This window comes from Leopardus geoffroyi, chromosome A2, assembly GCF_018350155.1.
Source record: "Leopardus geoffroyi isolate Oge1 chromosome A2, O.geoffroyi_Oge1_pat1.0, whole genome shotgun sequence".
NCBI classification, from domain to species: Eukaryota; Metazoa; Chordata; class Mammalia; order Carnivora; family Felidae; genus Leopardus; species Leopardus geoffroyi.
In genome coordinates this window covers 12,817,295-12,837,725 of record NC_059331.1, presented here as the reverse complement: position 1 = coordinate 12,837,725, position 20,431 = coordinate 12,817,295, and the positions used below count along the sequence as shown (strand labels likewise).

The window sequence follows — 20,431 nt, the reverse complement described above, 5'->3', positions numbered from 1 at the left end:
TCTTTCTTGTCTAGTTGTATTGACCAGCACTTCCAGACAAATCTCTGGGGGAGTTGGGTGAACTGTGGGCCTCCCCCCACCTCCCCCTTCCTCACTTTGATGGCAGAATTGCCTGCATTTATTCATTAAATTCAATGCTGTCTTTGGCGTGAGATTTTTCAGTTAAATGAGGGGAATATCTATCTTTGCCTAATGTTTATTGAGAGATGTTGAGTAATGGACACCGTACGGTCCAAAGTGCCATTGATTCACCCCACGATTTTGTTTCCTGATGTGTTAATGTGGCTATGTTGACCCATCTCTGCAACTTAGGTGTGAGCCTTCTTAAGATCTGTTTTTTTCCCCCAATTTTATTTTTAAGTAATCTCTATACCCAGTGTGGGACTTGAACTCACAAACCCGAGATCAAGAGTTACGTGCTCTACTGAGCCAACCAGGTGGTCCTTAAGATCTATTTAAAAAAAAATTTTTTTTTCTTAATGTTTATTTATTTTTGAGAAGAGAGAGAGCATGAGTGGGGGAGGAGAGAAGAAGAGGGAAACACAGAATCTGAAGCAGGCTCCAGGCTCCGAGCTGTCCGCACAGAGCCCGACACGGGGCTCGAACTCATGGACCACAAAATCATGACCGGAGCTGAAGTCGGACGCTTAACCGACTGAGCCACCCTGGCGCCCCAATCATCTTCAGTTTCAAGGAAAGCCCAGCACTGACACTCCCTCCTCCAGGCCGACCTCCAGGCATAGCCCCATTTCTCCCCCACCCTCCCCTTGATCCCACAGGGCTGAAGGCACTGTTGGCCTTCGACTCTATCAGACCGGAGGCTCCTGGGGCTTCTTGGGACCTGGCCTTTTGCAGTGTGGGGTAGGTACCAGGGGGGAATCCGAGGGGGATGGTCCTCTGAGTCCCTTCCCAGACTGACCTTCCTCTCCGGCTCGTGCATCCTCTGTGGCTCTCAGGAACCTCCAAAGACCCTCCCATATTGTTGCCTAGCCCAAAGGGCACCCGTGAACACGGGTGGAGGGCAGACGGATGCAGGGGGCCAGCACAGGTCTTTATTTGAGTTTGGGCATGATGCGGATGAAGAGGACCATGCTGATGAAGATGAAGCAGACGATAACAAGCATGGCCCAGAGCAGCCAGTTGACCGACTTCTGCGTGTGTTGCTCCAGCCGCTCCGACTCCGTCTTCAGCTTCTCCAGGTTCTGGTCAGCCATCTTGAGTGAGTGCGACAGGGTCTGTGGGGCAGGTGGGGAGAGTGTCAGCGGGACTGCGGCCAAGGGTGGCCTCTCGCCACCATCCTGGGGCAAGTCCCCTCCTCTTGGCCTTGGCTGGTACTGCGCCCTCTGCTGGGAAGTCCATTTTTGCCTTCTGTCAGACTCCTTGATCCAACAAAGCCCTGGCCCCCATGCCCCTCTGCTGGGAAGCCTTGTCTGGCGTCCCAGGGCAGAGGCTGAAAAGGCCCCACAGTCCTCACACCTGGTTGTCCTTCTTAATGACGCTCTGGGCGGCCAGTGTGTTGGTCTTGAGGCTCCGGGCCAGGCCTAGCATCTCCTCTGCCAGCTTCTCTTGGAGGTTCTGATGTCGCTGCAGGACGAGGTCTAGTTCGGCTGCTGACTGTTTCTCATCTCCTGGCCTGGGCCCTGCCACCCCACTGCCCTCACACGTGGGCGGACAGGCGGGCGTGGGATAGGAAGAGACCAACATGTTCCCAAGGAACCCAGAGGTTATGGCTCTGGCCACGGCCCTCCTTGGGCCTCAGTTTTCCCCTTCTTTACTTTAGCTTTTAGGAAGAACATCCCCACAAGTGGCTTCTGATCGATGGTTTAGATGCTTGTGGTGGCCCTCATGGTTTGGTGCCTCAGTGGCCCAAGGTTCATCCAGCCCCCCATACTCCCCCCCCCCCCCCCAGTGCTCCCCAAGGGCTGAAGACACTCACGTTCTCTTCCTCACATCCAGCTCGGGCTCTGTAAGTGAAAAAGGCCAAGCAGGAAGAAGGAGAGGATTGGTTTCCCGTTTTCCAACTTCCTGATCATCGCTTGTGCTGTGTCTGCTACTCATAATGTTGTTTCCTGTCTTGTCTGCTGCCCAGTGAGCTCCTGATCATGCTTCAAAGCTCTAGGTCAAATGCCCTCTCTTTTAAGAAGTTTTCCTCATCCTTATCTGGGCTCCCCCAGGCCCCAGGTCCCTCTGCTAGCCTAACCTGTGGGCTGGGTGTATCCGGCTTTATTTCCTCTGGGGCCCATCTCCTCTGTCCTGGCACCCCCATCAGGCTTAACTAGGTGATGCCCCTGGGGATGTGCTCCCTGGGCTGTGAAGACCGTGGAGGAGGCAAGTGAAAGAGGCAGCACATGTCTTGTCCCAGACAGTTAAGCCTCAAGTCCTGTTTTATTCAGGTTGACTCACCTCCAGCAGAGTCCTATGGGAAAAAGAGAGAGGTATGAAGTCACCTACCTGGTAATGCCCCCAAACTGTCCTTTCTGCTCTCGGAAACTCCCCCCTCTTAGTCAGGGCCCTGGGCAAGTCCCATGACCTCTGTGCCTCAGTTTCTTCATATTGAAGGGTTTACCTGACCCACGTAAAGTGTTCAAAAGGACACCTGTCATCCTATTTTACAGGTGAAAAAACTCGTCCACTTGTGGCAAGATGAGATAAACTCAGTCTGTCTGTGGCAAACTTGTCTATCTGTTGCTCTGGGCCAACTCTGGGGCTTAACGAGATAGGTGCCATTTTCGCCTTGTACCAAACTCCTAGATATCTAGCAAAGTCCTGTCTAGGCCCTTCTGTTGGGAAGCCTACTGTGAGCCCAGGGTGGAGGCTGTTGGGCCCCTTAGGGTCCCTGCACCTGCCAGGGTGGGGTTGTTCTGCTACGCACAGGCACTAATCTCCTGTCCCTGACGAAAGGGTTCCCAGGGATCAGGGAGAAAGCCCTACCGTGCCTAGCAGCTCACTCCGCATTTCGCTGGTGTACCGTGCCCGGGACTGCAGATGCACTGTCTTCGTGGCGGGTACCCGCTCCTTGGCTGTGGTTGGTACACGGCCAGGGGCCAGGAACTGGTTGGCTAGTGCTTTCTCTGAGGAGGAGGTCTGCAGAAGAGGGAAAAGGGGTCACCGGACGGGCAGGTCCTGGGCAGGTGAGCATGATGAGGGCCGAGGAAGTAGAGTACCCCTGCTCACCAGCTTCTCTGCCTGCAGCATCCCCTTCAGGAAATCTACCTTGCGGGAATATTCATTGATCACCTCGGAGGCCGGTTTGCTGGAAGGTGAGAAGAGGAAAAAGAAAACCTGCTCACTGCCTCCAGTTCTGGGAAGGGTGTCAGCAGGGGCTGGAGCCCAGGGATTCCCCAACAGAGGCTGGCCTTCAGGCCTCGACTCCCATCCCTGATTTGAAGCCCCTGTAGCCGCCGGCACTCACCTTGCCTGGGTTTTCAGGGCCTGCAGCATGTCCTCGAGAGCTCCCACGTACTGGGGAGGGAAAGTGGGGTGTAAGCCTGGTTCCCCCCCCCCCCCCCCATCCTCCCACTAATAACGCTCAAAGGTGGGGTGGTCAGAGCCATCAAGGGGCGGGACCAGGACGGGGGCAGGACTGAAAAGGGAGGAGCCACGTCCCAGGGGGGCGGGGCCAGCTGAGCTTCAGGGAAGGGGGCGGGAGCCGCAGGTGGACGTGGCGGAGCCGGCCGGAAGGGGCGTGGCCAGAGCGGCTGTTGGGACTGGGGAGTCGGGCCCGGTGGCCGTCAGCCCCGTAGGCCGCTTTCTGGGAGTCGAGTTGTACTCGGAAGTACAGGTTTCCCTCACCTTTTCCAGACGCCACTCGTCCGGGTCCCGCTTCTCCGCTGCCATCGTTTCGCAGCGGCAGAGCAGCCGCACCAGGTTCAGCTCCAGCCTCGACGCTGCCATCCCCTCTCGGCGGTACCCGGTCCCTTCCGCCGGCGCCATCTTGGAAAAGGTCGGAAGCGCCCTCGTTTTGACCTCTTCCGGTCGCGTCCGCCGCTCGCTCGCTGTTCCATCTTTGTTTGGGGCGGAAGTAACGTCTTATTTCAAGGAGGGGCGCTGTGCTGTCCATGTTTATTCAGGACTGAATCGCTTTTTTTTTTTCCCCCTCGCAGGCGTCTTAGCTCTTCCGGGAGGGTTGAAAGGACCGGATCCTTCGAGGTCAGGTCCATGTGCAATATACGTCCTCTGCTTATTCTTTTCTTTCTGATCGGAATTCCTTCCCCCACACCCACTCCTGTTTGGGTTCTTCTCATACTGAGCTCTTCCGTATTCAGGCAGCCTTCCCGGTTCTTCCTGGGGTACGGCCCTGGGACTAAGGATTCCAAGGCTTAGGGGCCCATCCAGTTTGTGATTATGTTCTTCCGGGTCTGACGCTGACTCCCCCCCCCCCCCCGGGCCTTGAGCGAGGTTTCTTAATTTTTCTGGACTCGGTTCTTCCTTTGGGTGGTGTGACAAAGCCTGCCTCCAGGGGAACATTAGCTAGCCCTGGGGTGAGAGGTGGGGCGGGGTCGCCCCTAACCCACCAGGCCTCATGGAGAGAACCCCACCTGGGTCCCCAGCCCTCCAGCTGAAGCCCATTCTGTGAGCTCCTCCCACCCCAGGCTTGCAGACCGCGTGAGGAGGGGGGACTTTAGAGGGACTAGAGCCTGGCATGCAGCCCTCATCCATCTTCCCACTCCTCACGTCACTTGTGTCCTGGTCACACCTGTGGGCCTGGTGTTCTCGAGAAATACTATGGAGGAGAGGAAACCCAGGGTAGATGAAGGAATCCAGGGGGCAGATGAGGCAGGTTCTGAATCCCAGCCCTGTCCCATCCCAAATACGTGGCCTTGGACAAGCCTCTCAACTCTCCCTCATGTGCAGTCTGGACTAGGGTTCTTCACTGTCCCCCACCCCACCCCCATGGGCCCCACCTGCCAGCAGGTTCCCACAACTGCCCATCTGATTTGCAGCCTGGGAGCTGGTCTGAGAGGGGATGGTGGGGGTGTGCGGTTTCTAGCTCTGTTGGGCTCACCAGGAACCGATCCCTTGATAGGGCAGATGGCCCCTACAGCTGACATTTAAGCCCTACTTGGGGAGAGGCTGGGTGCTGAAACAGGGCACCAGGAGGCAGCTCCCAGGACAACAGGCTCTGCCAGCCCCTCACCCCCATTTCCAGATCAATTAACAAGCCCTTCCAGCAAGCCCACCACTCTAGCACCTGGAGTGCGTGTGAAATTCCAGCAGCAGCATTTGTGGGACAATTGAGGCAGGTCCTCCCAGACCGGGGGGCACATCCCCCTGCCCTGCACCCCTTGTGGCTGAGGTCACAGGGTGGACCCCTCCCCCGCCCCACCTGTCAACCCCTGCTCCTCCAACTCTGAACCAGTCTGAGCAGGAATTGCGCGCAAACACTTTTCAGGCACTTTTTATTTCACACGGCTCGTGGGGCACCTGGGGCACCTCTCGTACCAGACCTGTGGCCGTGTGTCTGGGGAGCGACCCAGGCCTGAGAGAGGAAGCCCCACTCCGGAGATTCCCCAGACTGTCACTGTTGACCAGTAGGAATGTACAATCCCAGGCCTTGCCCTCCCTGCCGGTGAGTGGTCCTGAGTCGCGGCTCCTGTTCGCCACACGGAACGGGCGGCGTGCCAAGGATGGCCTCCTCCAGCCTCCTGAGTCCAGGGCGTGGTGGACAGAAGAGTGACGGCCACATTCAAGTCTCCCTGGGATGTGAGGTCTGTGGTGCTGCGGGCGGAGGCTGCCTACCACCCTGTGTCCTGACTCCAACCACCAGCCTTGATCCCCAGAGAGGCTCCAACGCTCCCTCAAGTGCATGCCAGCCAGGTGGCCGGTTGCCAGCTGGGCCAGAGGAGGAGTCTGAGACGGACTTGGGGCAGTCAGGTGCCCCAAGGGTCCAAATCCCCTGCTCACGGTCCTGGCCCTCAGACCAAGGGCCCCGAGCCGTCCTCAGTGTGAGTCTGGGCCTCCTCCGTGTGGCGGCTGTTGCGGGCTTTGCTCCAAAGACTCATGTCCAGGTTACAAGGGCGATGCAGGGCGTTAATATAAAAGTTTGTACATACACGTATAAAAAACAATTTGGTCTCTTGTTAAGGCTGTTACAGTTTGAAGTTATGTAAACCACGCACGAAGAAACAGTTACCATAAAAACAAAAAGGGAGGTGGGAGATGCCAGGCTGCCCACCGTGATTTGGTGCTCTGGGTGGGCGTGTCTGTGTGATGTGGGGGCCCAGCCAGGGCGACGGGGCCTCGGCTGGCCTCTCCCCGCCTGGACTCTGCACTCGGAGCTGACGCCCACCTCACATTGCTTTCGGAGCTTTTCATTCGGCATCCTTCTCGGCCAGATGCTGGCTCTGCAGCTCACGCCCAGCTCCGGCACTGGGTCGTCCTCAGACAGGCGGCCTCTGGCACTGTGTGGGCCCTCAGCCGTTGGCCTGGCCCGGGGTGGGGGGCAGGCAGTAGGTCGGGGGGTCCGAGTACCTCCGCTTGGCCCCGGGAGGCTGGGCGTCCTCGTCCAGGGGCTCCCGAGTGCCCCGCGCGGGCAGGTGCGTGCCGGGTGTGATATACACAGAGTGCACCTGGTCCGGGCGGCGGGCGGGCGGCTCTCGGCGCCTCACTAGGGCAGCACCCTCCTGGGCACCCCGTGCCCGGCCAGGGAGGTGGGAGGGTAGGCCGGGTGGGAGCTTGATGTTGGCTGTGGGCATGATGGGGGTCCGCCGGGGGGTCTTCACTCTGACCGTCACGAAGGACGACGGCCTTCGTCGTGGAGGGGCGGCTGCCACGGGGAGGGGGCTCAGGGCGGGCGCGCCGGGGCTGGGGAGAGCAGGCGCGGGGGGCCCTTTTGAAAGACAGACGGCAGGGTTACTGCAGCTTCAGGGCCAGTAGATGGACCCTTGCCCCAGGGCCTGCCGGTGGTGGACACGGGAAGGAGAAAAGCAGACGCCGCCTTAATACTGACCTTCTGAGGCCCCCCGCCCGGCCCGCTCTTCCAACAGGCTCTCGGTGCTGGCCGACGTTTCCGAGTCCAGGTTTTCCTCGTCGGAGCCCCGAGGGTCCAGCTCCGGCAGCCGGTAGGTGATGTCCTCCCTGGGGATGAGGGGGTCACGGTGTCTAAGGCTGTTCCCAAGGTGAAAGACCACCCCTCCAGAGTGCCAGCCGCCGGGTAGGGGGCAGAACAGGCCTTCCTGGTCCTGGATGGGAGTCCCTGCTCCCAGCACCCCCAACACCCGTCCCCAAATCACACCTGGCCCGGAGAAACTCATGGGAGGGATGTGTCAGGCTGCTGAGGGAAGGCCCTGTACTGAGCTAGTGACCTGTTTCTGCCTCAGGGCCTTTGCAAGTATTGTTCCCTCTGCCTGGAGTGCCCTACCTTGTTCCTAAGACTAGGGTGGCCAGGTGGCCCGGGTCACACCTGTTCTCCTGGCATGTTAATGGTGCCCTATTCACATGTCTTGGCGGGACGACAGATTGGTTGGTCACTCCAGCTAAGACCAACTTCCAGGCAAAGTTTGGGCATTACCCCTCTGCTGCCCCTTCTTTCTTTGTGGGCCACCACGGTTCCCGGTGGCCAAGTGTGGGGTTGAAACAGAGCCCTAGGCTGCGTGTTAGGACAGCAGCACCCCACAAGGTGGGTACTGGATGGCGGGAATGAGCCTAGCCCGTCAGCCTCCTAACAGCCAGGTCCGCTATGGCAGAGGGGCCTGGGGGTGGGGGCCGGACGGCAGAGCCGAGGGCAGGAAGGGGGCAGAGACACTTGCTTCTCCTCCTTGATGGACTGGATCCGCTCGATGAGGATCTCCTTCTCGCGGTCCTCGTCACCGCTGGGCACTTCCTCTTCTGGCAGCACCCCGAGGTCCTCCAGGCCGCCCGCACTGCTTCCCCGGGTCTTGGGGCTCTTGTTCTGCAACAGACAAACGGCAGGTCTGGCTGGCCCCTCTGGACGGTGGGCTCAGTGCTCACGGGAGGGAGAGGGTGGTGTGAACGGCTCTGGGAGAGGTTAGTTCTGATGTGGAAGGGTGGGCTTAGTGAGGCCGCTCCGGGGATCAGGTGGGGACCGAGTGGCCGGTGCTCGGCTGATTAGTCATCCTCAGCGCAGGTGGGCAGCAGGCGACGGGCCTCCCCCAGCATGCACTTCCAGAAGGTTAGGACACGCTCAGTCTATCCTAGGAGACCACGGGCACGAGGTGAACCCAGCATGCACCACGCCCGGAGACATGCAGGGTGGGCCCGCGGAACATGTACATACCAGGACCCCCTCATAGGGAGACGAAAACCCCAGTTTGAGAGGCCATGGCTGGGAAAGAGATGAACAGAGGGTGACCACACAGGGCCACGATCACCACACGGGTGTAAGTCACGGGCACCGGAGCCACATCTGGCTGCGGGGACAAGGATGGGGTCCTCCCCCGGGAGCCCCAGACCTGCCTCCCCCTTCAGCCCCCACCCCCACTGTAGGGCCACTTCTGCTGTGGGAAGTCTTCCCCGTAGGCGGGGCTGGTGGATGACCTGAACCATCACCAAGCGGGTGCCAGGTCCCCTGCTGCCCTTTGAGGGGCAGTCGGCATGAGGCTGGGGGAGGGAGGCGGTCGTTTAGCCGATGTGGGGGACCTGGCTCCCAACCTTGCTCCCATGAGGCCCCTGGCCAGGCGGCCTGTGGCCGAGGGTGGGCAGGGAGCGCAAGGAGTGATGGCGTGAGGCCCCGCCCCACACCCAAGCCCCGCCCACCAGCCCCGCCCACCCCTCCACTCACAGTGTTCTGTCGCAGGAGGGAGAGTCTGCGGAAGGCGATGCTCTCCGCGGCTTCCAGCTGGCTGATCTCCTCCATCTTCACCTTGTACTTCCTCATCTGTTCCTTGATCAGCATCTCCACGCACCTGCGGAGAAGGTGACTCCGTCACTGCCCCAGGATGGCCAGCGTCAGGGCCTGGCGTCTAGAGAGGCACTGGCCGGAGACTGGGGCACGGCGGCCAGGCAGAGATCCAGAGACCAGGCAGGGCCACAGACACAGCCGTGGGCTGTGTCATCTTGGTGCCAGCTCACCGTGTGACCTCGTGCGGCTCACTCCACCTCTCTGAGCCCGAGCCTCGGACTCAACCAGCCTGGTTTGAAGGAGGAAGCACAGTACGCGGATCAGAGTGAACCGATCCCTCATAGTCACCCTGCAGGGGGGGGGTTCTCCCACCTCCCATGGAAGCATGAGGAACGGGGAGGCTGGGCGATTTGTCACAGGGGCCGCGGGCAAGCAACCCCAAGGGCTCCAGAAGGTGCACTGTGAGTGGTTAAGTGTGTGGGGGGCTCCGCCTGCAGTGGTCGGTGGGGGGAGGGCGGGCAGCTCAGCCGGGAGCTCAGGTCTCCCGACATCTCGACCACACGAGGGAAAAAGGAGCAAAGAGTGTGGCGGAAGAGGCCGGAAGGAACTCTGTCAACACCACGCAGCTACTGGGGTAGCGTCAGGGCCACCCAAGAAACCGCCTAGGGTGACACGTTCTTATTTTTACAATTCGAAGCCTAAACAATGTCCTCTCGGTCGCTGATGTCTAACGACTTTCTTCGGAGTTCTTTTGAAGAACTCTGAAAACTTTTTTTTTTTTTAATTTTTTTTTTTTTTCAACGTTTATTTTATTTTTGGGACAGAGAGAGACAGAGCATGAACGGGGGAGGGGCAGAGAGAGAGGGAGACACAGAATCGGAAACAGGCTCCAGGCTCTGAGCCATCAGCCCAGAGCCCGACGCGGGGCTCGAACTCACGGACCGCGAGATGGTGACCTGGCTGAAGTCGGACGCTTAACCGACTGCGCCACCCAGGCGCCCCAGAACTCTGAAAACTTCTGAAGATCGTGCAGTGGGGAGAAGGGGAAGAAACCCCCAGGCCATTGCTTCTTTTCCTGACGGCTCTCGTTGCTAACCAGAGGCCGAGAACACGGGGCTTTGCCGTCTGCCCCTCGCCCTGCAACTGGAGACGAGGGCTTTCTCCTCCTTTTTGTGTTCTCCAGCCTCAAAAGCATTCAGAAGTGATGCCCTAGCTGCCGGAGGAGACAGCGCGGGGGCCCTGGCGCCTGGCACTCACGTGGTGACCTTGAGGACATCCTTCATGCTGGTCAGTGGGTCTGAGTTGTCAGGGCAGCGCAGGAGGCAGGGTGCGAAGATGATAGCGAGAGCACTGGGCGACATGCGGTTCACATCTTCGAGCAGGGCCACCCTGCGTGGTGAGCGGCAGTTAGGGGTGGCCAGGGAGCCCCGAGACTGGAGGCCAGGACCCTGGGGCTGCTGCCAGGAAAAGTGCCTCCAGACCCTGGAGGTGGAGGCTAGCACCTCGCTTCCATGGGGCAAAGAGCCACCGCAGGAGAGCGTGGGGGGCCCCTCCCCGACCCCCGCCCCCAACCCGGGCCCGGGGCCTGGGGTGCAACCACCAGAGAACGCTGGCCCAGGGAACACTGTGGCGGGGCTCCTGACGGGGACCCCCACCCCATGAGAGCAGGTGGCAGGCACTTGCTTGACGAGGTGGAAGATGAGCCGCTCCAATGAGTTGTGGTTGGCCTCAGGCAGGTGCTCCAGGACGGTGTAGATGGCGGCCAGCTGCTCCTGCTTTCCCGGCAGCTCTGGAAGGGCCCAGGGCGTCAGCTCCCCATAGCGCTGGCCCCCCCCACGTTCCCGGGGCGCAGGGGAGCCCCCCTGCCACGTGGGGCCAGATGCAGGGCCACAGAGGGGTCCTGGCCCTGCCCTAGGCTGGGGACCTGCACCGGGCCGGCTGCTTTGAGCCTTGGCTTCTCAGCTGTGCCTCCCCGATTGGCCGCAGTGAGCGCGCGTGGTTCCAACCCTGGCCGTGGCCACCTGCCCTGCCCTCGCTGCTGCCGTGGGACTCACCTACGGCTCGGAGGAAGTCGCCGTACTGGGCAAAAGTCATGAGGGGCTCAGGCAGCTCCCGAAGCCACTGCTTGAGCACTCCGGTGATGGCATGGATGGGGAAGTTCTCCAGCTTGACGGCTGCGGGGTCTGCGGGGAGGCGGGGGGCGGGGCTGGTGAGCGCAGGCAGGGGGGCTGTGCCCCAGCCCCCTCGTGCCCACTCCCCCCGGACACCTACCTGTCTGCAGTGCCTGTCGGAGCTCCCGCGTGCGGTTGGCAGCGCCCGACTTGCGGTAGAGGCCCTCGGTGTACAGGCCGTGCATCTCCACATGTTCCAGAAGCTTCTCCAGCACAACAGGCACTGAGGCCTTGTCACTGGTCAGGCTGTCCACGCACACGCCGAAGTGGCCTGGCTCGGCGCCTGGCTCGCTCTGCAGTACCAGAGGTGGGGGGGGGGGGGGGGTCAGGTCTCCTGTGTGGGCTCTACCCTCCCTGCCCCTCACGCCCCCCACAGGCTGCTGGGGGCGCCCGGCTGGGGAGGTGAGCTTGCTGGCCGCTGGGCAGGGGCTCCCCCTGCGGAGCGGCCCCAGCTGCCTCAGGGTGGTTGGTCCTGCTTCCGCTGCAGCTCTAGTGCTTGGGACCCTGCCTCCCTCACGAAGAGTTGGGGATGCCCTCCTGGGTCTCGGGCGGGGCAGGGCTGGGGGTCTGAGACGCGCGTATAAGCCCAGTCCTGTCTCCGGGGACCCCGAGGGGCTCTGACAGAACAGGGGCTGCAAACCAGCCCCTCGTCTGACACCCTACACTGGCCTGGCACCAAGCACACCCTCTCCTCCGCATCGCTCGGGAAGGCGTCCCCTAGGTGTTCCGGAAAGTTCCCGGCCCGCTCACCTTTCTCCTGCATGCGTAGGCGCAGTAGGTCTGAATCTTGGGCACACACTTCTTGTGGCAGGTCATCTTGCACACTAGGAGGTAAGGGGGGGGGGGGTGGTCACGGTGCATCGAGGACCCCGGTTTCCCGAGGCCGCCTGCCCTGTCGGCTAGGGACTCGCTGACCAGCTTCTAAATTGGAGTCCTACGAATCCCTGCCCTGATGCCCAGGCGAGGAAGCCACGTGGGCAGATGTTCACAGCTGGTGACTGTCTGTGGCCTCAGAGCCTGGCCGGCGGGGACAGGAGCAAGGGCTCGGGAGGGGGGAGGTGGGGGGCAGGGGCACACTTGAGAGAGGAAATTGGCTGAGACCAAAAAGGAGAGGGCACCCAGTTGTCCTTGTCTCAGGACGGTGACAACTGCCTGGGTATTTTTTTTTTTTTTTTTAACATTTTTATTTATTTTTGAGAGAGTGTGAGCGGGGGAGGGGCAGAGAGAAAGGGAGACACAGAATCAGAAGCACTGCCTGGGTATTTGTGATGTACATGAGGGGATAGATCGCTCTTTACACAGGGACTGAGGAGACAGGAGACCCCGGGCAGAAGAGAGAGAGGCCCAGGGAGAGAAAGCTGATCCCTGCAGGAAAATATAACTGCCAGAGACCGACTGACCCGGCCCCGGCCTCCTGCCAGCTGGGTCATCCTGGGCTGTATGTTTCTCAGGGTTCCTGTGGGACTGACTGACCTCGCCTGGCACATGAGGGAGGGACTCGGGGGGTCGAGAGAGGCGCTGGAGTTCAGGCAGCAGGGGCAGTGTGTTGACGGGCTTGGAGGAAGGACGTGGGGTAACCTGCCGAGGTGGAGGGCAGGCTGCAGAGGTGGCTGGGGGCCTCAGGGCTGGCTGAGAATCGGGATCTGCCCCAGGGTGATAGTGGGAGGTCTGAGTGCGCGAGGTGTGGCGAGGGCAGTGTTCCAGAAAGATCCACCCTGTGGCTCGAGTGAAGGCCCTGGTGCACAGTGAGGGGTTGGGGACATGGTGGGGGATCAGGGGGCTTGGTAGGAGGGTCCCAGGGCAAGGTGAGGGTCAGGGGGTGCAGCAGGTGAGCCAAAGATGTTGTGGAGGGTTCTTGGGCATGGGGAAGGGTCAGGGGCTGCAGTGGGAGGGTCCGGAGGTGTGGTGGAGGGTGGGGGGGGAGACAAAGTGAAGGGTCAGGGGGAGTGGTGACAGCGTTAGGGGATGCGGGGGGGGGGTTGGGGCACTCACCGCTGCAGAGCAGGGCCTTGTCCATGAGCCAGATGTAGGAGAGACACTGCTCACACGACTGAGGGATGCTCACCTGGTAGCTGGCGAATACGTGCCCATTGTGTTGCTGGACCTGGGGGCGGTGGAGGAGGGCGCTGAGCGGCGAGGGCAGACCCTCCACGGTCTCACCACGGGGCCGCCCGGCATGCACGCGGCCCGTGGCATATTGGGGCTGAGGTTCCCATTCACGGCCGGGTTCCCTAGGGCTGGGCGGGAAAACACGCTCACACACACACTCTCTCGCACGCGTGCAAATACTCACAGCGCGGTCCTGCTTCCGCTTCTTCTTCTGGGCTTTGCTCGGCTGTGAGGGGGCACAGAGGCGAAGTCTGTGTGGGCCCTGGGAGCACCCCCGCCTGCCCCCGTCCCCGAAGCCGCGCCACCAACCTTGGGCGCCTCGAAGTCATTCTTGGTGTGTCCGCGGGTGAACTCGTCGAGCAGCGACTGGAAAAGGTTGAGGACCAAGTTGGTGTCCTTCTCCCCCCTCTCGGCCGCCAGGTTGTTCACGACAATCTGGTAGTTCTCCATCAGGTCCTTGTAGCCGACGTGGATCTTCCCATTCTGCAGGGATGCAGGCGTGACCCGGGGGGTAAAGACAGAAGGGGGAGGCGCCCGGGAGAGGCCATGGGGATCCCCACAGGGGCCCTCGCCAGGGCTGGGGGCTGCACGTACGGGGACAGAGTACATGGTTTTGAGGTTGCTCCTGAACTTCTCGGTGGCTTCGATGAATAAACTCTCAATGGGGGTCTTCTGGGAGCGCAGGTCGTTTATCTGCAGGAAGAAAGAGGTGCGCTGACCTTGAGTGACCTCAGGTTTTGCATCTGATTGGTGGCTGTTCCGCTCTGTCCCAAGTCCTTCCCTGGCTCCTCTGGGAAAAAATTCAGGCCCTCTGGCTAATCCCGGTCTTTCCAGTCCCCTTAGTTTGGGTTTACACCACCCAACATTTGGGGCTGGATCACACTGGGGGCTGTTGACCAGCACCCCTGGCCCCCACGCCCCAGATGCCAGTAGCACTCCCCAGTCACGGCAGTCAAAAATGTCTGCAGATGTCCCAGAGTGTCCCCTGGGGCAGGACCATCTCTGGTTGAAAACCACTGGTCTAGCTGGGGCCCTTCCTGCCAGCCCTCACAGGCACTTAAGACCGAGCCACGCCCCGGATCCATGCCGTGGTTACTAATTCAGCTCCATTGTATACACTAAGCACTCAATCAGCACCTGCCCTGAGACCCAACATGTTTCGTTAAAAGTGTATTTTTTTTTTCCTTTTAAATTTCTAATGTTTCTTTTTGGGAGAGAGACAGGGCATAAGCGGGGGAGGGTTGGAGAGAGAGGGAGACACGGAATCCGAAGCGGGCTCCGGGCTCTGAGCGGTCAGCACAGAGCCTGATGCGGGGCTCGAGCTTACAGACTGTGAGATCATGACCTGAGCCGAAGTTGGGTGCCCAACCGACTGAGCCACCCCGGTGCCCCGGTTCTACATTTTCTGTGCAGTCCCTGTATTAAGACCCGCTGACCTTTTTTTTTTTTTTTTTAAAGTAGGCTCCATGCCCAACGTGGGGCTTGAACCCACGACCCTGAGATCAAGAGTCACATGCTCTACCGCCTGAGCCAGCACCTCAAGACCCACTGAGTTTTTACACGAGATGTAAACATCTGTGGTGAGCAACGGGAACACCGGCTGCAGGTGTTCTCACGTGAGCCCAGGGAGGGGTTCTCATCTGGTTTCTGGAACTTTCTGTGCCGGAACTGTGCACCTGGATTTTCTGTTCCCGGCGCACGAAGGGCTGTGGTGTGGCGGCTCGGAAAACGGCCGGGTGGTGGAAACCCTTCTGGGGAGGCCCAGCTCTGACACTGTGTGTCCCCCCCCGACCCTGTACGTGCCCCTGGGTGACCCACCTTGTTGAGCAGGAACTCATCCAGGTACTTGAGCTCGTTGGCGTTGGTGATCTGGCGGAACACCGACTCCCGCCACTTCTCTGACACCGTGATTCTGCCGATCTTGAGGTTTCGGTTCTTCTTCCCTTTGCCTCCTGGCTCCTTGGCGTGCTTCTCCCCGGCTGCGTGGCGGTGCTGGTGGCTGGAGGAGGCTGGAGGGAGAAGGAGCAGCTGGTGAGGTGGGTGCTGGGGGAGGCAGGGTCACACACACAGAGAACCAGGACCCTGCCCTGCCGCGAACCGGGGTCTGCAGCCAGAAAGTGCCCTGGTGGGGCTGGGACCAGCCCTGAAGCCCTGTGCCCAAGGCCCCACCTGGAGGTAGCACACGTCCCCAGGGACCCTGGCGGCTCCACCATCCATCCCTGAGGCTGCCAGCAACCAACCTTCTAGATTCTTCTTGGTGGCAGCAGCTTCCAGCACCGTGTGCCCTGGCACTGTGTTCTCAGTTTCCTCCACACCCTCCAGGCTGGCTTTTTTATCCTTGTTCTTGTGCAAGAAAAGTCTTTTAAAAGTGGATCTGTAGGGGAAAGTAAGGGGTTTCATTTAAGCCTCTGGAAATGACCATGGAAGCAAGGCCGAAGGAAAGGTCCTCTTACTTATAAAGAGAAAAAATAACGCTTTTCTTGGTTGTCAGCGCAATGAGATGCTACTAAAAATGAGATTGGTTTGTGTGAACTGACAAGGGGGGGGGTCAGGTGAAAAAGCAAGATGCAGGGAAGCCACCACAGCATGACCCCATTCTCATTAAAAAAAAAAAAAAAAAAAAAAAAAAAAAAAATAGAACTTACCCTCTGCCCCCTTAATGTGTTTTTACAGGCCCAAGTTTCAGGGGGAAAAAATCAAATACATTCCAAATCATACACTGAATGGTGTGCCCCCCAAAAGATGTGTCCATGAGCTAAATAACGCTCAGGACCTGGGCGTGTGACTTTATTTGGGAAAAGGGTCTTTGCAGGGGCGCCGGTGGCTCAGTCGGTTAAGTGTCTCACTCTTGGTTTTGGCTCAGGTCATGACCTCGTGGTTTCTTTCTTTCTTTTTTTTAATTTTTATTTTTATGTTTATTCATTTTTGAAAGACAGAGAGAGACAGAGCACAAGCAGGGGAGGGGCAGAGAGAAGGGGAGACACAGAATCTGAAGCAGACTCCAGGCTCTAAACTGTCAGCACAGAGCCCAACACGGGGCTCGAACTCACAGATGGCGAGATCATCACCTGAGCCGGAGTCGGCTGCTCGACCTACTGAGCCACCCAGGCGCCCCAAAGACCTCGTGGTTTCTTGAATGTGAGCCCCGCGTCAGGCTCCACGCTGGCAGCAAGGGGCCCGCTTGGGATTCTCTCCCCCCCCACCCCCACTTGTACTGTCTCTGTAGATCTCAAAAAAAGAAGTCTCTGCAGATGTGACTAAGTTCTATGTGCCACGATCTGAATGTCTTTGTCGCCCCAAATTCGTATGCTGAAGTCTAATCCCCAGTGTGATGGTATCAGGGGGCTGATTAGATCACGGGGGTAGAGTCCCTATAGATGGGACTAACACCCTTACAAAAAGGGCCCCAGGGAGTTCCCTTGCCCTTCCTGCCACATGAGGCCCCAGTGAGAAGATGCCATCTGTGAACCAGGAAGTGGCCCCCACCACATACTGCATCTCCTGGTACCTTGGTCTTGAACTCCCAGCCCCCAGAACCGTAAGAAACACATGTAGTTCAAGCCACTTAGTCTGTGGTAGTTTTGTTAGAGCAGACGCTAAATGAAGCACTTGGAGCTGAGACCATCCGGAATACCCAGCTGGGCCTTAAATCCAGTGACAAGTATCCTCATAAGAGACAGAGAAAGAGAAAACACAGAGGAGAGAAGAATGTCAGAGAGAGAAGACGGGGGCGGAGATGGGCTGATGCAGCCACAAGCCAAGGACACCCGGAGCCCCCAGGAACCGGAAGAGGCGAGGAAGGGCCCTTCCCCAGGGCCGTCCGAGGGAGCCGCCCTGCGGACACCCTGATCTCGGACTCGTGGCCGCCAGGACTGTGAGAAGTGAATTCCAGTTGTTGGAAGCCCCCCTGGTTTGTGGGGCTTCGTTCTGCCTGCCTCTCCAAGCCTGTGCCGCCCCTTCCTCCGCCTCCCGTCTCTGCGTTAGGATCAAAGCCCCCCCGCCCCCCCGTCCCATGGCCCATCCTCCATCCTCTCTGCTCTGTGATGGAACCATCTGGAGCACTTCTGTGGAGCTTTCTGGGGACAGAGCCTTGGCCCAGTTTCTTCCCAGGACCCAGGAGGGGTTTTTAAGGTAGAGGGGGCTGGATTTGGATACCATAACAAGTCAAACAGAAACCGTCTCTCTGTGGACCCAGAGGAGGGGACCCAGACTGGCCCCAGACTTTAGTGGGAGTCATCAGGCTGGTGAGTGGCCACGCTGGCACATGAGGAGGGCGTGACCTGGGCTCTGTGAGGGATCTCTCATCCCAGGCTGAGCGAACACCTGCCCCACCATGCATCCTAACTGCCGTCAGTTCAGGAGACCAGACTGCTCTGAGATGGGAGGCCGTGGCAGGGACCCTGGGCATCCCCTGGTGACTTGAGCCACCTCCAGACCCCACACTTACTTAGAGTCTGCCTGGGAGCCTGGGGAGAGCCCGGAATCTGTGCCGGCAGAAGCGTCGCCCGACTTCTTCTTCTGGACGGCCAGCTTCTTGGTGCCGGCCTCCCCGTCCACCGTTTCTGTAGAAGGCTGCCAGAGAACAGCGCTGGGTGAGCAAAGGCAGGCAGGACCTGCTGGAGGGAAAGCGGGGGTGCTCCGCTCCCCGTGCATTCCATCCACCGACTTCCCTTCTCTTTTACGTTGCCCTTCGGGCAGGGCCAGGGCGCCCCGGGCAGAAGCGGGTTTGGCCCCTGAGAGGTGGCAGCCGCAGCCTGAAGCTTTACCTGAGTCTTGGTGTGGGACGGGGACAGGAGGAGCTTGGAGACGTCGCTCGTGGATAAGGAAATGCGCCTCTCCCTGTGAGATCACAGAAATGTGGCTTTTATTTACAAGAGCGAGTTGGACAGTTTTGGTGGTCCCGACTTGGGTGGGAGGGGACCAGGGATGCCGCTGGGTGCTCCCCAGTGTGCCGGATGGCCCAGCCCAGACAAGGAGCCCGACACAGGTGTCAGTGTGCGAGGCCCAGAAAGCCCGACCTAACAGCCCACATCCTCCTCCGGCCCTTTTGCCCTCTGGCCAAGCAGGTCTCTGGGAGGTCGGGCTGGTGACTCGGGAGTCATCGGTATGCAGCTAACTAAGGGTCAAGAGTTGGGCCCCTCTTCAATTCCTGGGTGAGTGCGATCACCCCTAATCTCTGCCGAGGAAACAGAAACCCAGGCAGGCCGGGGAGTGGGGTGTTGCCCCGAGATGCTGCTTCCCACGAAGCCAGCTGAACACAGCTCGCTGTGGCGGGGGCCTCAGGGTCCCAGCTGGCCCCAGGCTCAGCGGCTCCTGCCAGATGCCTCCCCTCCACCTTCCTCTGCCCCTTCTCCCTCCGTCCTCAGGGCTCCCACACTCAGGGCCGCTCACATGTTTTTGGGACGTGCGGCACTGCCCTGGTCCTGCGGCCAGGAATCTGTGTGTCCCTCCACCCTGCCCGCCCAACCCAGCCTGGCACCTCGGGTGTTCAGACAAAGGAGGGCCCGGGGCTTACTCTGTGGGTGTGAGAGTGGCCTCCATAGCCCGGTACCGCTCGCTGAGGTCCAGGGACTGGCTCAGCATGTTGCTGGAACTGGCAGCCATCAGCTTCTTGCCCCGCCAGAGCTCCACGGCGCTGGCCAGCCGCTCAGAGTCCGGGTCCCGGTACCGCTGGATCTGGGTGGAGCCTCCGGGGCTCTCGGGCCTGTCCTGTGCCCTCAGGTCACCACCCAGCTTGCTCTTGTCCTTGGGAGTCTCAGGGCTGGTGCTGGGGGTGGGCTCGCTGACCCTATTGTCCAAGGCTAGGCTGGTTGGCCGTTCCACGTGGCCAGGCGTTGGGTCCCCACCCTGGGGCACCTTCGGGGTTTCTCCGGGCAGCTGGCCGGCTGGCACAGCCTGCAGTGGCTCTTCCGGCTGCTGCTTAAAAGCGTTCTCTGCCTCCGTCCCCAAGTCTGAAAGGGTTTCGTCTTCTCTGCTCTCCTTTCTGTCTTCTGGGAGGCTCTCTTCTTGCTCGAGGATGGCCCTTCCAGAAGGCTCTCTGAGAGCAATCTCTTCCTTGCAGGACTGGATGTGTTTGTTCTGGAGCTTCACGTGCTCCAGCCCTCTCTGCCGCCGTGACTCGCGCTTCTCTCGGCTGCTGGGCACCTTCTCGTGACTTTCAGCCGTGTTCTTCTGGGGTGCGGGAGGTTTCTCCAGGCTGGGGACCTCCTCCGGTGGGGAGCTCTCTGCCAGGGGCTCATCGCTCGGCCACACCTCGGGCTCCACTGCCGAAGGCTCCCTGTCCTCCGATGGTTCCGGGCCCTGCCTGGGCATCTGCTCCTGCTCGGCCACCTGGCCTGGCCCTCCCTCCGCTGTTTCTTCCCTCAGGGCTTGCTGGGCCTCCCTCTCCTTCTCTTCAGCCTTCTGCTTCTCTGCGACCATCTGCCTGAAGCTGGTGTGAGGCGTTAAGGGGGAAATTTCAGGAACAAACATGCATGCCACCTCCAGAACCCACGCAGGGCATCAGGGGCCCCTGTGCCACCCGTGGGCTAGGGGCCAGGCTCTGCCTCTGTTAAATGGGGTAACCCTGGCCCTCGGAGAGGCTTCTGGAAATGTGGAAACTCCTCAGCTACGAACGGGGGATACAGGCGGTGGCCCCTTCTTGTCATGGCCACCTCTGCCCTGGGTCTCCCTACCGTGGGAAGGATCTGTTAAGAAATCCCTGAGTTCCTTTGGGGTCCCTGGCTGGGTGGACGCCTGAGATTCACGTAGAAGAATGGGGCAAGGGGAACCGGCTATGGGCTGGTCCTAACAACCTGAACCCTCCACCTCTGAAGCCAAGTGTTTCATGAAGGGGCCCAGGGCGGGCAGGTGCAGCGAAGGGGGGGGGGGGGGTTGGTCTCCGGTGGAGAGCCAGCCTGGCCAACAGTGACCTCTGTCTTCATCTACAGGTGCTGCCCACCAGCCCTGGAGCATCTCTCTCTCTGGGGCCGCGCGTGCCCAGACGGCTAGACTCCTGCCAGCCCCTCCCGGCTTCCCTGCGCCTAGAATCACGTCCTGATGGCTCTGCTGGCCAGAAGCCATCTCAGGCAACTCTCGGGCAGGTGGAACGTTCGGGGCTGGGGGGAGCTGGGGGGCGAAGGGGGGCCTGGCTCTGCTCACCTCTTGCGCTGCAGGTGACCCCGGCAGAGGCTCTGCAGGCGGACGATACTCTGTCTCTGGTGCCGGTAGGCCACCCGTTGCCGGTAGCCCCTCCACGCAGCCTGGAGGTACACAGCGGCCTGCGTCCTCTCCAGCGTCCGGCGGACACGGTAGGACCGCCAGCAGGCCTGGGGGCGGAGCGGGCATTCAGGGACCCGGCACGTGGGACCCC

General features: G+C 60.2%; 2 protein-coding genes across 10 annotated transcripts in view; both read right to left on the bottom strand.

The window, feature by feature from the left end:
• Nucleotides 1–1,030: 1,030 nt before the first annotated feature.
• On the bottom strand, nt 1,031–3,959 carry USE1 (unconventional SNARE in the ER 1). Of its 2 annotated transcripts, XM_045492474.1 has the most exons (9): nt 3,793–3,959; nt 3,413–3,462; nt 3,175–3,253; nt 2,932–3,084; nt 2,404–2,416; nt 2,201–2,308; nt 1,937–1,964; nt 1,477–1,651; nt 1,031–1,235 (listed from the first exon to the last, which is right to left on the bottom strand). In XM_045492474.1, the coding sequence occupies exons 1-9, from the start codon at nt 3,931–3,933 to the stop codon at nt 1,053–1,055; spliced, it is 930 nt and encodes a 309-aa protein (XP_045348430.1). In that variant the 5' UTR covers nt 3,934–3,959; the 3' UTR covers nt 1,031–1,052. The 2 variants fall into 2 exon arrangements, with proteins under 2 accessions (XP_045348430.1, XP_045348431.1); XM_045492475.1 differs by lacking the exon at nt 2,201–2,308 and having other exon boundaries at nt 3,793–3,958.
• Nucleotides 3,960–5,382: 1,423 nt separating this feature from the next.
• The window catches only part of MYO9B (myosin IXB), a 91,205-nt gene continuing 76,156 nt past the window's right edge, over nt 5,383–20,431 (bottom strand). For 7 of the 8 annotated variants that reach the window (XM_045492460.1, XM_045492467.1, XM_045492462.1 and 4 more), the window contains 20 exons: nt 20,221–20,387; nt 18,596–19,510; nt 17,847–17,919; nt 17,528–17,652; nt 15,321–15,454; nt 14,899–15,089; nt 13,675–13,773; nt 13,390–13,563; nt 13,265–13,306; nt 12,964–13,075; nt 11,722–11,795; nt 11,072–11,264; nt 10,855–10,983; nt 10,484–10,589; nt 10,058–10,189; nt 8,741–8,864; nt 8,237–8,284; nt 7,749–7,891; nt 6,950–7,077; nt 5,383–6,829 (listed from right to left, as the gene is read on the bottom strand). In XM_045492460.1, coding sequence (XP_045348416.1) covers nt 6,414–6,829; nt 6,950–7,077; nt 7,749–7,891; nt 8,237–8,284; nt 8,741–8,864; nt 10,058–10,189; nt 10,484–10,589; nt 10,855–10,983; nt 11,072–11,264; nt 11,722–11,795; nt 12,964–13,075; nt 13,265–13,306; nt 13,390–13,563; nt 13,675–13,773; nt 14,899–15,089; nt 15,321–15,454; nt 17,528–17,652; nt 17,847–17,919; nt 18,596–19,510; nt 20,221–20,387 — 3,525 coding nt within the window. In that variant the 3' untranslated portion in view covers nt 5,383–6,413. The remainder of the gene's footprint in view (nt 6,830–6,949; nt 7,078–7,748; nt 7,892–8,236; nt 8,285–8,740; nt 8,865–10,057; nt 10,190–10,483; nt 10,590–10,854; nt 10,984–11,071; nt 11,265–11,721; nt 11,796–12,963; nt 13,076–13,264; nt 13,307–13,389; nt 13,564–13,674; nt 13,774–14,898; nt 15,090–15,320; nt 15,455–17,527; nt 17,653–17,846; nt 17,920–18,595; nt 19,511–20,220; nt 20,388–20,431) is intronic. The other variant, XM_045492464.1, reaches the window with a different exon arrangement.